Source organism: Lycorma delicatula, chromosome 13 (assembly GCF_047948215.1).
Source record: "Lycorma delicatula isolate Av1 chromosome 13, ASM4794821v1, whole genome shotgun sequence".
NCBI classification, from domain to species: Eukaryota; Metazoa; Arthropoda; class Insecta; order Hemiptera; family Fulgoridae; genus Lycorma; species Lycorma delicatula.
The window spans coordinates 44969120-44985156 of record NC_134467.1 but is presented as its reverse complement, the minus strand read 5'-3'; the positions used below and the strand labels follow the sequence as shown (position 1 = coordinate 44985156).

Sequence of the window (16037 nt, the reverse complement as noted above, 5' to 3'; positions counted from 1 at the left end):
CATTGCGTCCCGTTATGGACCCACAATTTGAGTTGATGTCATACTGCATCGCACTGTGACCTTTGGGCGATGTTGGCTTTTTTTACAACAACCACCCTTGGATCCTCTGTTTCCAATAACAATTTTGCCGGTTAAAAATCCTCCGGACATGAAGTACGGTTTCATTTGACCGCAGGATATTACCGAAAAATCGTACCAGTCATTATATCAAGCAAGCTTCATCTTCTCATATTCCAACCGATGATAATTCCTGACAGTAATGTGGTTTTCACGGATGAAAATTTAACTCTTTCTTCAGAACAGTTCGGATTCTGTGTCGGGTTAAAACCACTTTGGTGAGATGTCTTTCCCGATCACCCGGGCGGAAATTAACTAATAGTGTTAAAAACATAATATGAAAATTAATCGATTTAAATTTAATTTAATTAAGAAATTCAATTACATATAAGCATATAATATATTATAATAAAAAATATTATTATTTACAGTATTCAATTATGGTTACGGGGGAACAGGTTATGGAGGAGGCTACAATGGAGGATATGGTGGAAATTACAATAATAACTACGGAAATAATGGAGGATATGGTTTCAAATATCCTGGTTACTACAGCGGCGGTGGATACTCTGATAGAGGATACAATTATAAAACTTATGGTGGTTATAACCCATCATACAACCGCTATCCATCATATGGATATAATGGATATACGACAGGATCTGGTTATCCCCCGAGTGGTGGATCATATCCTGGATACGGTAAGTAAAATTTTGTTTTTTTGTTTTTTTGTTTACATAATTAATTATCCGGGTTGTCATTTTATATTTCGGGAATCACACCTCTTAAGTTATGCTGCAAAATGGAAAGTATGGTAATCAGTCAAAAAATGGGGTATTGGGTTTTAGAATTTCTCGATGTTTCATGAACCAGAGATCCCCCCCCCCCCCCAAAAAAATAAGTATTTAACTCAATGTTAAATAATATAGAAAGTGCATCTTGCGTTTCATTTAAAGACGTTTGCAAAACGTTTCTCGGCAAACAAAAATCTGACAATTACCACGATATTATTAATTAACTTCTTACTTACTTCTTACAGGAGTATGGGATGTAATATGTCTTTGAAAATACATTTCCTCCAATCACATCTGGATTTTTTCCCGAACAACCTCGGAGACGTAACCGACGAATACGGTGAACGTTTCCACCAAGACATTTCGGTGATGGAAAATAAATGTAATACTAACACGCGCCGATTATTGTAGAATATTAATTCGGGATATGCCTGAGGCTATTTATAAGAGACACAAACATCAGCGAAATCATTCTAACACAGGTATGATCATGAAAAATTACGAATTTTACAGATTTTAACTATACTTTCCCTTAATTGTTTTTGAAGTACAAATTTAAAACTAAGGATGAAAGAAAAATTGTATACAATGATTTTTTAGTCCTGTTACCCAATTGTTAATGTCCGGTAATTTTTTTCTAAGAAAGGGAAATTTTGTTTTGTGACACGAAGTTGGTAACGCTACTCAACCGGTATAGATAAGGCAGTGTGAGCTGATTCTCATTGCGCTGTGTAAACTTTTGTGACGTTTCCGGTCGTGTTACGAACAGAATATCTTTTACCATAGAACAACGAGTTTTCATTCTTGAACAATATTTTGCTACAAAATCGTACGCGACTGTAAAATAATCATTTCAAATTAAATTTGTTGGTGTTCCTCCGTCAAAAAAAATGTCAATTTCTAGGCTAGGAAACCGATTTCGAGAGACAGGTAGTGTTTGCGACAGTTAACGTAGCGGTCGACCGACTCGCTTGACAGATGACGTTTTAGAGAATGTGAAAACAAGATCCCTCAATTCTCCACGGAAAAGTTTACGAAAACTATCCACACAAGTCGGTTTGTCGTATTCGAGTGTTCAGAAAGCCGCTAAAAAATTGAAATCGTATCCGTATCGCGTGCGATTAGTCCAAGAGCTTCAGCCTACAGATTTAAACAAGCGATTGCAATATCGCCGTCAGTTTAGGTCTCTCGTAAACGATAACGGAATCGAATTTTTAAACGCATTGTTCTTTAGCGATGAAGCTTGGATCCATCTCTACGGTTATGTGAACAGTCAAAACTGTCGAATTTGGGCGGTTGAAAATCCTAACGCTTTACAAGAAAAATCTTTGCATCCTGAAATAATTGGTGTGTGCGGTGTGCGACATCTCGTCATCGTATAGTCGGACCCTTATTCTTCGAACAAATGGTCAAGTAAACAGGAATATTGTGAGCCAATTTTTGTCCCTCCTGGAACCTGAATTACGGTATTGCTGGTTTCAGCAACACGGCGCTACAAGCTACACGTCTTGAGAAACCGTGGATTTCTGCAAGAGTTCTTTGACGATCGAATAATAAGCAAGGGCTTTTGGCCTCTAAGGTTCCCAGACCTCACATCTTCTGACTGCTTTTTGTGGGGATATATTAAGTCCGACGCCTTCAAAAACAATCCTCACACTATCGATGAACTTAAAGTCAATATGACAGACTTAATCGAATATTTCCAATCAATGCGACTCTTAAAAAGGTTTCTGTTAGTATGCTGAAAAGAGTCCGTGCGTGTATAACCGCAAGGGGTTGGCTATTTGAGCATATTCTTTAACAATTATATAAGTAATAGCTTTTTATTAAATTTCTTTTGTAAGCAACAAATATATTTTTGTTTTCCGCCTAAATTTCCCTTTCTTAAATTACATTTAAAATCGGGTAACAGGACAAAAAAATCACTCTGTATTACAGATTAGAACTATAAGTGTCAAACCACTGTCAATGTTGATTACAAAAGTCTGATAGACGACTAATAGTTGAGCTGCAAATTACACATACCCAGTAGTACGGAAATAGCAGTACGGCCGCAGTACGGAAATGAAATTATCCGAGATGCCGGCCGTCTGCCATCTTGGCCGCCATTTTCCAAGATGGAGGTGGTCGGCCATCTTGGATTGTGACGTTGGTGGCGCCGTAGCCCACAGTCTTTCCAACCTGTTTTTTTAGGTCGGCCATCTTGGATTGTGACATCGGTGGCGCCGTAGCCCGCAGTCTTTCCAACCTGTTTTTAAGCGATTGCAATATCGCCGTCGGTTTAGGTCTGTCGTAAACGATAAAGGAATCTAATTTTTAAATGCAGTGTTCTTTAGCGATGAAGCTTGGATCCATCTCTACGGTTACGTGAACAGTCAAAACTGTCGAATTTGGCCGGTTGAAAATCCTAACGCTTTACAAGACAAATCTTTGCATCCTGAAAAAATTGGTGTGCGGTGTGCGATATCTCGTCATCGTATAGTCGGACCCGTATTCTTCGAACAGACAGTAAACGGTGAAGTATACAGGAATATTGTGCGTCGATTTGTGTCCCTCCTGGAACCTCAAGAAGGTATTGCCGGTTTCAGCAAGACGGCGCTACATGCCACACATGTCGAGAAACCATGAATTTTCTGCAAGAGTTGTTTGATGATAGAATTATAAGCAATGGCTTGTGGCCTCCAAGGTCCCAAAACCTCACATCTCCTGACTACTTTTTTTAGAGTTATATTAAGTCCGAGGCTTTCAAAAACAATCCTCACACTATCGATGAACTTAAAGTCAATATTACATACAGCATACAGACTTAATCGCGAATATTTCCGATGCGACTCTTAAAAAGGTTTCTTCTAATAAACTGAAAAGAGTCCGTGCATATATAACCGCAAAGAATGGGCATTTTGAGCATATTTTTAACAATTATGTAAGTAATAGGTTTTTATTAAATCTCTTTTGTAAGTAACAAATACATTTTTTTATTCCACCTAAATTTCCATTTCTTAAATTACATTATAATTGGGTAACAGGACTCAAAAATCACTCTATATTTACATATCTGAAATGTAAGCAAAAAAGTAATTCAAGAAATGGTATCAAATGTAGAGAAACATTAAACAAAAATTTTCTATCAGTGTAATAATTCATAAATAACAATGAAAAAAAAAAAAACAAAAGTTATTAGTGAAATAAAATTTGATGTACTTTTAAAAATGTGTATATGTAATTTAATAGGCGAACGAAGAAATCATGTGGTGTCCACATCAAATATTTTACAATTGTAATACGTGCAAAACAATAAGGTTCAAAGTTACTACTTTCTTTAAGCGTCATGATGTGTATTATATATTCGGTAATCAGTGTGAAATAACAGAATTGTAAAATTCAGTTATATTTCAATGAGTAATAATAATATATTTGCAAAGACAATACGAAAATCGCTTCATTCATTACTTTTTAATTTGCAACCCAGACACGGAATATTCATTGTTATTATGAATTATTATACTATTTTAGAAATAACTAGCGTCTTGTGCAACATAAATATATCATGGTAAAGTAACAGCTGACGATTTGGTTTGCCGTAAACCAAGACTCAATTCTACAAAATTACTTTAATTCTGTTTGTTTGTTTTTTTTCAACTTCTTTAATTTAACTGGTTCGTTCTATATTACGCGATCTTAAATAGGCGAATAACGAGATTACGTACAATGGATATTTTAATTTAAAATTTAAATACCTAGCCTCAAGGTACAGTCAAACCTTTGGCCAATAACATATTTTATTATTCCCGAGCTCAACTCTTTTTAGGTTTCCAAATACTTGAGAATTCCAGCCATCAGTAATCATATTCCTCTTTTTTCTTCTTCTTTTTTTTATTATAAAATTTTATTTCATATTTTCCACTCTATATTTTTATTATTATTATTATTATTCTTTTCAAGAATAATTTATATTAAAATATAATAAATTAGAATTTAAAATATACATTTAGAAAGAACCTAAACATTTATTTAAATTAATTCGAAAAAAAAATTCAAAAACTGTAGCTTCCTGCGACATTTTTCTCTCCTGTTACATTCCAGTGCGCATTAAATTTCGGCTGTCCCTTTATGTATATAGATATATAAATATCACAATTAAGATTTGTATTAATAATTTATTTTTATAATTTTCAGGAAACTACGGTGGATATCCATCATATGGAAGCTACGGTGGATCATATGGGAATTATCCATCCGGATACGGTTCATCATCGTATGGCGGCGGTTATCAAGGATCATATCCTTCAAACTACAATGGATTTAATAAAAGATACGGTGGATATGATAACGGTTACTATGACAACGGTTATAATTACGGTGGATATGGTAGTAATAATTATAATTATAATTATAATAACAGAGGATATGGTAATGCTGGTTACAATGGATATGATAACTACGATAGATATAATAATGACAGAAACGGTTATTACTCAAATTATAGAGGATAATTCATTTACCAAAAAAAAAATTACAACTAATATTTACAATAAAATCCAAATAGTATGATGACATTTTCCCTATTTATACTATAAAAACAGAAGACCATCATTATTTATGATAATCAAAAATTACCTTTTTTAATTTTAAATAAAAACAGTATAAGAGTGGCTACACGACTACAAATGAATTGAATTAATATGAATTCCTAATCATCCGTTTCTGAGTAGTACTCAAGTATGAACAATATATCTATATATATAAAAATGAATGTTTATCTGTCTGTATGTCTCTTATGCCTTCCTAAACCGTTCATCCGATAGCGATGAAACTTTAGTGAATGGTTGGACGCATGCCAGAGAAGGTTTCTGAATTAAGTTTGGACCCGCTAGGTGGCGCTGGCGTCGAAATATTTCGAAAAATTTTATTTATGGACCGATTTGGTTCATATTAAGAATATGAATATTAGTTACGCGAAAAGAAATATTTTTACAAAAACTAAACCCGCTAGGTGGGTCCGGTGTCGAGATATTTATGAAACAAACAAACAAATATACAAACAGACTTTTTTATTCTTTCTCTCTCTCTCTCTCTCTCTCTCTCTCTCTCTCTCTCTCTCTCTCTATATATATATATATATATATATATATATATAAAAGGCATGTTCGTATGTGTATCCGCTAAAGACTAAAAAACTAATGGACCGATTTACGCGCGGAAAAAAGGGGAAAATGGAAAACGGGGAAAAGGTGGAAAGAGAAAAGGGGAAAACGGGAAAGGGTAAAAAGGAAACTGTGAGAGGGGCGAGGGAGAAGGGTGAAAGGGATAAGTTGGAAAGGGAAAAAGAGAAGGAGAATAAGTGAAAGGTAAAATTTGCGAAGTTCAGTTTTTTAATTTTTTATCAAATTTTCAATTGTGTTCATTTAAATTCTCTCTCTCCCTCACTCACTCTCACTCTCACTCGCTCTCTCTCTCTCTCTCTCTCTCTAAATATATATATATTTTGAAATAGCAAAGCATTGCCGGGTCTGCTAGTAAAATACTTTTATAAAATTTCGTATTTGGTTAATACACGTATAAATTATTTCATTGTAACTAAAAAATGGTCACATATACACTGTACAACAAATCGTTCCTGACCAATTCGACATTTATAAGTAGTGTACACTCTAGTAAAAAAAAAAAATTATACGAAATTCAAAAGTAAATTTTAAAAATTATAATTTCAATATATTATATAGGTCTTTTTTTAAATTATTTTTTAATCTGTCTATACAAGTTTTATCTCGACTAACCTACCTAAATTATTCCATTATTATTTATATATAAGTTACGTTAAATCACAACGATGAAATATTTAAAAAAATATTTCATCGTTGTGATTTATAATATAAAATATATAATTTGATTTAATTCTTTTTTTATACTTTTTAGAGGGTTTTTCTGATTTGTTTCCTTTTTTTATTAATGTTAATATTAATATTAGTTAAATAAAAGCTTTTTTAAAAAATATTTTTTTATATGTAATGAAATATATTTTTGTATTTTTATTAAAGATTAAAAAACAAGTAAAAATATTTATTTTTACACATCGAAGTTACATACGTGTACAAAATTTCAATAATTTTCATATGATAGTTAATGAGAAATAAAAATTTTCAACTAAATGCATGAATTTAGCGTAGGTGTAACGCGTGGATGCCTGGGGGTGGGTCATCTGAAATTCCGACACCGTAGTGCTGTATTGTCATCGAAGTTATACACGTGTACCAAATTTCATTGATTTTCATAGGATAGATAAAAGATATAGCAGTTGCAAGATTTGATTATAACTAAAGCGAATTAAATAAAAGCTTTTAATAAAAAGACTGCAGATGGGAAACATTCCTGAACGTGATTATTTCCTGGAATCCATTGAGATCAAGACACACGTGACAGTTTACACATGTGTCATCTATTTATTGTATAATAGTTTAAATATAATTAAAAAGAATGAATTTTTTTTTTTTTTTATTTAAAAATTTAGTACCTATTAAGGTAGATGCTATTCTTTTACCGGGACAATTAGAAAATCTATTATGATAATATTAATTTTAAAGTTTTATCATAATTATAAGGTCTTCTGAGTAATCAAAAAAAAAAAAAAGAACGAAAGTTATCATACTATTTTGTTAATATCAATAATATTCTTATAATAAAAATAAAATTTTGTAGAAATAAATTTTTAAATTATAATAATAATTAAGTTTATCTGTACATACAAAAAAGAATCTTGAAAAAATTTTTTTAAATCGAATTTCTTAAAAAAAAAAATAAATAGAATTTTTTTGATAAAGCATCCCTTCTTAATTTTAATTTATTTAAAATATGAGCACAAACATTTTTTTTTTTTAAATGGCTAAAAAAACAATTAAATAATCGATTTCTGCATAATAAATTAAACAAATAATCCAATTTAATAAGAAAATATTTTTAATTATTAAAAATCTATTTAAAATTTCCTTTTAAAATTTAAAAGGCTTTAAGACATTTTAAATTTAAAAAAATCAAATAAACCAATCGGCATAGAGATATAAAACAGTATCCTGGGGATATCAATTAAATGTAAATAGCTTACGTAGTTTTTAAAATACGATCCAAAGTCTTAGGTAAATAAAAGAAGAGAAAAAAGTAAAATACAGATGACGGAAATGAGGTTTTTAAGGTTTATGTAAGGGGAAAAATAAAAGAATATTGATTAAAAAATACTAAAATAAGCGAATATCAAATTACGCTACGCAAAAGAACAGAATTATATCAGATGGTTTGGGCAGAGGATACCGCATAGAAGATTAGCAAAAGTTAAATGTAATAGTATTAAATCTAAATAAAAACCCAATAAAATAATTCTAAAAAGAAAAACCTGAAAAAGAGATCAGAATTAAAGTGCGATCTGAAGCTCAAATAATAATCGAATAGATGTTAAGTGTTGTAATTTTAATTCGCGTAACCGATTTTTAAATATGAAAAATTTTTCAAAAATCATTCAGATATTATCTGCCCTTCGGCACGTCCCTTGTACCATATCCGCTTCTATTATCCTGTATTCTTAGTTAAAATTTACCTGATCCTGATAAGCTCCCATTTTTAAATGTGGAAATGGCAAAGAGGCAGGGAGGCCGATGTATTTGGGATGCGGTTTTGAGCCGGGCCTGTACCGGAGCGGAACGTTAATCAGAACGCACCGGTTCTAAATTTCGAACAGTTTCCCATCTCCCGCCTGCAGAGGAGGCTTTACAGCTTCGCGATGGAAGCACGGCATCAAAAATAGTACGCCATAACTGAGGGAAGGTCCTTGTGTACATTTATCCAGAATCTGGGGGGATGGTATGCCTCTCCTTCGTTTTTAAGGGCAACGAGGGCCCGAGTGCTCTCCAACCGTGTAAATTTAAACCAATATTTGTTTCTGTTCCGCCTGGGAGCTGATGAGCTGTGCGTCTGCGAGGAAGTCCAGTCGAACAAACACATGATGTTCGACCGTCCAGGTCTTGGGAGGGCCAGAACTCAGACCACCCTGGAACTTAGAAGTCGATGGGAAAATCGGCCACTCTTAAGAGGCGAGAACCGCATTGTCGGACCGTGTGGGAGTTCCTTGATGCGGTTGCTTTGTTCAACCGACATCGGTAGTTTACCTAAGGGAAAAGACTCCTACCGCGCTGCTGCAGGAAGCTAACCGAGAGATATGGCTGGCTACAAGCCAGATTAAGACTCCAGACGCTTTAATGGTGGACAGGTACTTGCTGGCATTCAGCAGCGTAGGCGGGGCAGCGAATTGCTGTCTGACGAGATAAATTTAATCATTGATAGTCATAAATGTTTTAGTTGTTGTCGTGATGCGCCTACCCATTTTTGTGATATATGACAAGTAGGCGGTGGGATACGCAAGCGAGTGGTGTATGGTACCACGCTTTTAGGATTTTAGGATAGCTCTAGGATCTAGTTACGACTCTGGTCGCTAAACCTTTTCGTGGCTAATACCCGTTTGCGGCACAGACATTCGGTCTTACGCTTTAGGGGGACCGAATGGGGTGGTGGCGGGAGAAATGCCAAACAAACCAAACAAATTCCTTTTAAATCGTCCATAACGTTTATTTTTTTTCGGACTCCCTTTTTTTTGATTTAATCAATGTACCACATTTTATACAGAAGTTCAATTAATATATAAAAATCTATAATTTCCGGTAAATCGATATTTTAATATAATAATCACCTAAATAATCGATATAAAAACTTTAAATGAATTATTTAATGAATTAAGAAATATTAAATTCAAAATATCTATAAATATATCACAACTAATTTGAATTTTATTATTAATACTGCATGATACAATGAAAACATCGAAATCGATATAATTTTATATATATATATCAATCGATATAAATTAAAAATAATTTTAAATAATTGGATTGTCTTTTCTGTTAAAATAAAATAAATATTTAATTTTTTCGACAATAATAAGTAAATAAAATATAAAAAGTTAATTTAATATAAAAAATTGTGAGATTTAAGTTTTTATACGATAAAGAAAAAATAAATAAATACTATTCAATATATAAATAAGTTTATAAAATGAAGACAATAAAATACTTTCATTAAAATGGCTTTACTTGTGATTATTTCATATTGTATTATAGAGTAGAACAAATAAATTTGATTATAATATGTTCCAAATAGTATGAAAACATTTCCCCTCTTTAATACTAAAAGAGGGGAAGTTCAGATATAGTGAGATCTAAAATCAAAGCTGCCATTTATTGTTATTTTATTTTATTTTTATTAATCCCGCTATTATCTAAGACTTGTTTTTTAAGATAGTTATCTATTTTCTAGAAAATTGTGTACTGAACTGTTTACGAAAAGTATTTTAGTATTAAAATCAGTATTAGAATTTGAACATCACAAGTTGTAATATAATTTTTTGTAATAGGCTGAAGCGTTAGTTTAATTGATTCATAAATTTATTAAGGCTATATAAACTGTCATATCTTGTAATCTCATTACCACATCTTTCATATATATGTATATACTTTCACTTAACCATCCACCATAATTATAAATATAATTTACAGGATATTTATTTTTAGTTTAATAATAGGAATTAAAAATTATTAATTATACGTAAATCTTTATTATATATAATTAATAATTTTGAAATCTAATATTATTATATTTTACAATAAAGTTTTTTTTTTTAAATTACATTTAATTGTTTTTTTCCTTGATACTTTCCTGTTTATATAGCAGCTATAACGAAGCTATAGCGATATAGAAGGGAAAGTTTGATGATCAGTAAAAATTGGGCATCCAATGATGAATTGGATGCCGAATGAATTGACCCTAGACTTGACTTGATGAATTGACCCTAGAAAACCGAAAAATGGCACGTAAATTTCCGCGACAAAATGTGCTTACGTATGTGTGTATGTTGACGTGTAAATCTCCAAAACTACTTGATCGATTTTCACATAACTTAGCTATCATATATCTGTATTTAAATAAATTTGTATATTTAAAAAATTTTCAATTCAAAAGGTTGTTGGGTGGGAGATAAAGGGGGAAAACCTAATCGTCTCCTGATTTTGCATAATTAAGGTGTTTTTTTTCTTTTTTTTAAATTTTGAATATTAATAAAGTAAACAATTTTTGTAAAAAAAATATATTTTGCTAAATTTTACTCCCATCTCTAAAAATAGGTTTTGGTATTGAACTATAAATCACCTTTAACGCCAGAAATAATCGACCGATTTTGACCAAACTTGGTCAGGTTATTTCTGTCTACAGGATGTCCCATATAAAACGCAAACCATCAATCACTCATTCATGAAATTTCAAAAGTCAAGTTTACTCCCCTACTCGTTACTGAAATGGGCTCGTCCAACATCTGAACATCGCGGCAACGCAGTAGAACACTACCGATAGTAACAACAATGCGATCATAACGTTCAGTGTATCGCTAGAGACAAGATGGTGTTTTCGCAAGATGAACGTGTTTTCATTGTCGAGTCGTACTTCAGTACGAAATCAGCGGTCTCAGTGGAAGATTTGTTTCGCCATAAATACCCAGATAAACCGGCTCCTAACAAAACATCAGTATTAAGGTCAGTCGCAAAATTTAGAGAGACCGGTTCTGTTAATAACAAGGAACACAAAAGATCTGCGTCGGTGTTGAATACAGATACAGTCGCTGAAATCAAAGACCGATTACTCGCCAAATAAATCGATCAGACGTTTGTCTACTAAAATTAATTTATCTAAATCGACTGTTCATCGGGCGACCAAACGATTACAATTACGACCTTTTCGCATTCAAACGGTTCATCGACTTCTTGAGCCCGACAAAGAAAAACGGCTAGAATATTGTCAACGGTTCCGTCGATTTCTGCGTGAGGGAATTAACGTCATGGATTCGTTACTTTTCACAGATGAAGCACGGTTTCATTTGGATGGCTACGTTAACAGCCAAAATAGTAGAATTTGGAGCGATGAAAATCCCCACGTTTTAAACGAAAAACAATTAGACCCGCAGAAGTCGGGCGTGTCGTGCGCGATATCGCGGAAGAAAATAATCGGTCCTATTTTTTTCGAGTACATCATTAATGCAGAACGATATCAGGATATTTTATTTCAGTTAATCGCACTCTTGGAAGAGGAAGACAGACACTGCCGGCTACAACATGACGGTGCGACATCGCACTACGCAGGTTCAACTTCTGATTTCGTCGAGGAATTCTTCGGTAATCGTGTTATCGGTCGAGGCTTGTGGCCACCAAGATCTCCAGATTTGACTGCGGCGGATTTTTTTCTACGGGGTTACCTCAAAGAAAAAGCCTACAGCGACAAACCACGAACACTTGAACGATTGAAAGTCAATATCGAACAAGGTGTATTAAATATCCAGCCACAAACTTTAAAAAGAGTTGCAAGAAACGCTGTGAAAAGAATTGAAGCTTGTATTCAAGTAGATGGCGGCCACATCCAACATTTACTCTAAATGTAAAGTAATGGATGGTAATAATAAAAATTACATTTACATTTACACATGCCTTTTTATTACTTCAATACCTAACAATATAAGGTTGGGTTGCATTTTATATGGGACACCCTGTACATGGGGCACTGAAGCTATTACATTTTCAAATCAAAAGGTCAGAAGATGGGGGGGACAGAGGAAAAACAAAAACGTTTACAAATTTTGCATAATTAAGATTATTATTTTATTTTAATAATTTTGTGAATATTAATAAATTTAAGAACTTTAGTAAAAAACATTTTTGTTAAATTTTACCCCATCCCTAAAAATTGTTTTAATTTTGAAGAGTTATGGAAGACGGTACAAGGGGTGATTTTCGTTGATATTTTTTAATAATTTTGAAAAACTTTAATAAAGTAAACAATTTGTAAAAAAATCTTTTTGCTAAATTTCATTCCCACCCCTAAAAATTGTTTTAATTTTGAAAAGGGAGTACAAAGGGTGATTTTCGTTACATTTTTTTAAAAATAATTTTCTGAATAATTATAAAAAATACATTTTTGTGTAAAACGTTTTTTCTAAATAACCTCCCCACTTCAAACAATAGTAATAATTTTGAAATTCTATAGAAGGCAGTACATCTCAACCCCATACGGGAGGACACCCGCTTTGTGATGCTTCCGGTCGCCACACCAACTCCCCCGTTCCTAGTCCGGATGGAAGAAGACAGTATAGTGGGTCTTTATCGCTGCAGTTTTTTGTTTTATTTCGTTTGATCTTAAAGTTTGTTCCCCATCAAAGCGGGGTGTTATCCCAGCCACCCCTCTTACACCCCCCCCCCCGCACATCTCACTTAGCGGCCGGACTACTGCTATAGTCATCCGGTATGTTGTAACATCAGAGGTGAGCGGTAGAATTAAATAAATGAATAATATTTGAAGTGGTCACTAATACCGCCACGCCAGCGCGAATGAAATACGGTATGCGCGCGCGCTTTAGTTAGAATCACCGTATTAGATAAACACAAAATATCGTATTTAAATAAACGATAAATATTTTTAATTAAGTTGTGCGTGTGTAAGCCGAGCATCAGAAAATAGCCGTATGATGGGAATTTCTACAACATTATTGCGTCGGCTTTTTTATTCAAACTCAAAAACTAACCGGTTCGGCTCGAACTGCGTACTTGAATGATTATCACTTTTAACGCTGCTACTACTAGCGCGACTATCGGTCGTATATGTAACTATTGTTGTTAGTTATAAACTGTTCATACTTCAACTACATTATAGTTTCGTTCTTAGGAATTGTGTTTTTATAAAATGCCTTATTCGACCGACGAAAGGGTATTTATACTGAAAACTCATGCGCGTTCAGATTTCTTATATAAAAAACCTAAATATTCGCCGAGAAATTTCCGAATACCAGTGTATCAACAAATGTAGATTAGAATACATAATTTGATTAAAAGGTTTCGTACAACTGGGTCTTTTTCAAACGATAAACTGAATATTTGAACTTCCATTAAGACTTGATCACAGCGATATTCAAAGAAGAATTTTTCCCTATGGGAAAAAATTTATATACAGAATACCCCATGAAAAAAACGGAAAAACTTTCATGACATATTTTACCGATGAAATTAATGAAAAAATTCCATATAAACATAGATCTGGAAACGTTTTGTTTTTAAGTTACGGCTAGCGAAAGATTTCGCCCGGTTTCAGCTCTTCCAGTAAAATGAAGCCCTATTGTACTTTTTAGAACCCAAAGTAAACAGTAAATTTGGTAGATTTTTATGTAATTTTAGCTACGAAATAGGATAAAATAGATCCCAAAATTGCAACTCGAGTAGTTTTTAAGATATCCGAAGTAAAACACAAATTCCGTGTCGAAAAACAAGTTTTTTTTTATGTTTGTAGTACAATAGCTTTATTAAATGACTAACAAACGGGGAAGATTTAGTACGAAAATTTATCGAGAATTTAATTCAGAGAAAAATAATGTAAATACGGCCAATAAAAAGTAAATCAACCCTTTTAAAAATTAGGTTTATTATTGAAGCAAAACAGACAGAAATTCGTATTATTCTTTCCAAACCTAATAAAAATTCTTTTTAATATAAAAGAACAAAAAATTAAATACGTAAAATGATAAATGATAACGGAATAACAAACCTCAGTTACAGTGATTGTGCGAAATTCCCTCCGTCAGAATGTACACAGCATTCTGCCCAACGTAAAATATTTCCAGTGGCTTTTCGTATCAACTGAGGATCATTTTCAATAAATCCAATAAATTTTAATGAGTAACTCTTCTTTTTTCTTTTTGAAGATTTTGAGATCACAGTGGACCACTTTAGTCAACTCTGGTTCGTCTTTTCTTTTTCTTTTTTTCTTGATTGCTTCCCAATTCGTCTTCATTCTGTCAGATCTTACTTTTTTGAGTTCTTGTCAACTAACCCTTGTTTTTGTTTTCCTTTCTTTAATTTTAAATCTGGAGTTTGCTTCTTTTATCATTTTTAAATTAAGTTTTGTTTCGTAAATCTTCTATTGTGATTTCTAATTCTTGCACATCTTGTTTAATTTCGGTAATCCAGGTCGGTGTTTTGGAACCCACCGGGTTAGTCTAGTGGTGAACGCATCTTCCCAAATCAGCTGATTTGGAAGTCGAGAGTTCCAGCGTTCAAGTCCTAGTAAAGTCAGTTATTTTTACACGGATCTGAATTCTAAATCGTGGATACCGATAATATCCTTTGTGGTTGGATTTCAATTAACTACACATCTCAGGAATGGTTGAACAGAGACTGTACAAGACTACACTTCTTTTACACTTATACATATCATCCTCTGAAGTAATACCTTACGGTGGTTCCGAAGGTTAAACAGAAAAAGAGAGAGATTTATCCATTAAAAGAATTTTTTCCTTCGGAACTAGTTGCAGGATAGGCTTTACGAACTGATGAACTGAAGACAAATATTCAACAAGAAATCGTCGGCGTTGTAAAACGTTTTGCGTTAGGTAACAGTCGATATGATTATTCGATCATAAAAGTGTACCGATTATCTTTTAATATTTTTTACAAAAATGTGGTTAACATATAAACTTTTGCTAAAGTAAATACAGAATTTAATTTAGTTTACGTTTCATTATTTCATTTCATTCATAAAATGTTACAACTGTTTTTAATCTGTATCTATTCGGTTTTATGTTGCTCATTCTGTATTTTAATTTTATAATTTTTGAATACTTATTTAAATAATTAACTATTGCACGTTTAAATTAATATTGCATCCTGGAGTTTATCGGTATAAGGCTGAAATCAACACCAATCTATAGCGCAACCAATTTGAATTTACATGCGGGAAGAATTAAAACTATAAGCTTATGACTAAAGAAGGATGAAGTAATTAATCTATGCGCTTTATTTTTCCTTTTTCATAAAATTATTTAATAATAATTCTTCTACCATTCATATGAAAATATGATTTTTTTATATATGCAGCCCTGTCCTTGTTTACGGTAACTATTTCAAAATAAATGTTAAAAAGAGGAAAAAGAAGAAAAAAAGAGAATAAAAGAATGACAACACAGTTGTAGGAGTTTTTCCGTTACGCAGGCCGCATTCCGGAAAATTCCCACAAGAGTGGGATATTTCTGATGCATGGCGTACACACACAATTTAAAATATT

General features: G+C 32.7%; 1 protein-coding gene across 2 annotated transcripts in view; it reads left to right on the top strand.

The window, feature by feature from the left end:
- Positions 1 to 9729, top strand: part of LOC142333667 (uncharacterized) — a 59754-nt gene extending 50025 nt beyond the window's left edge. Inside the window, exons 3-4 of one of the 2 annotated variants that reach the window (XM_075381073.1) lie at positions 516 to 758; positions 5028 to 9729. In XM_075381073.1, the coding sequence (XP_075237188.1) occupies positions 516 to 758; positions 5028 to 5344 (560 nt within the window). In that variant the 3' untranslated portion in view covers positions 5345 to 9729. Of the gene's footprint in view, positions 1 to 488; positions 759 to 5027 lie in introns of both variants that reach the window. The other variant, XM_075381072.1, reaches the window with a different exon arrangement.
- The last annotated feature ends 6308 nt before the right edge of the window (positions 9730 to 16037 follow it).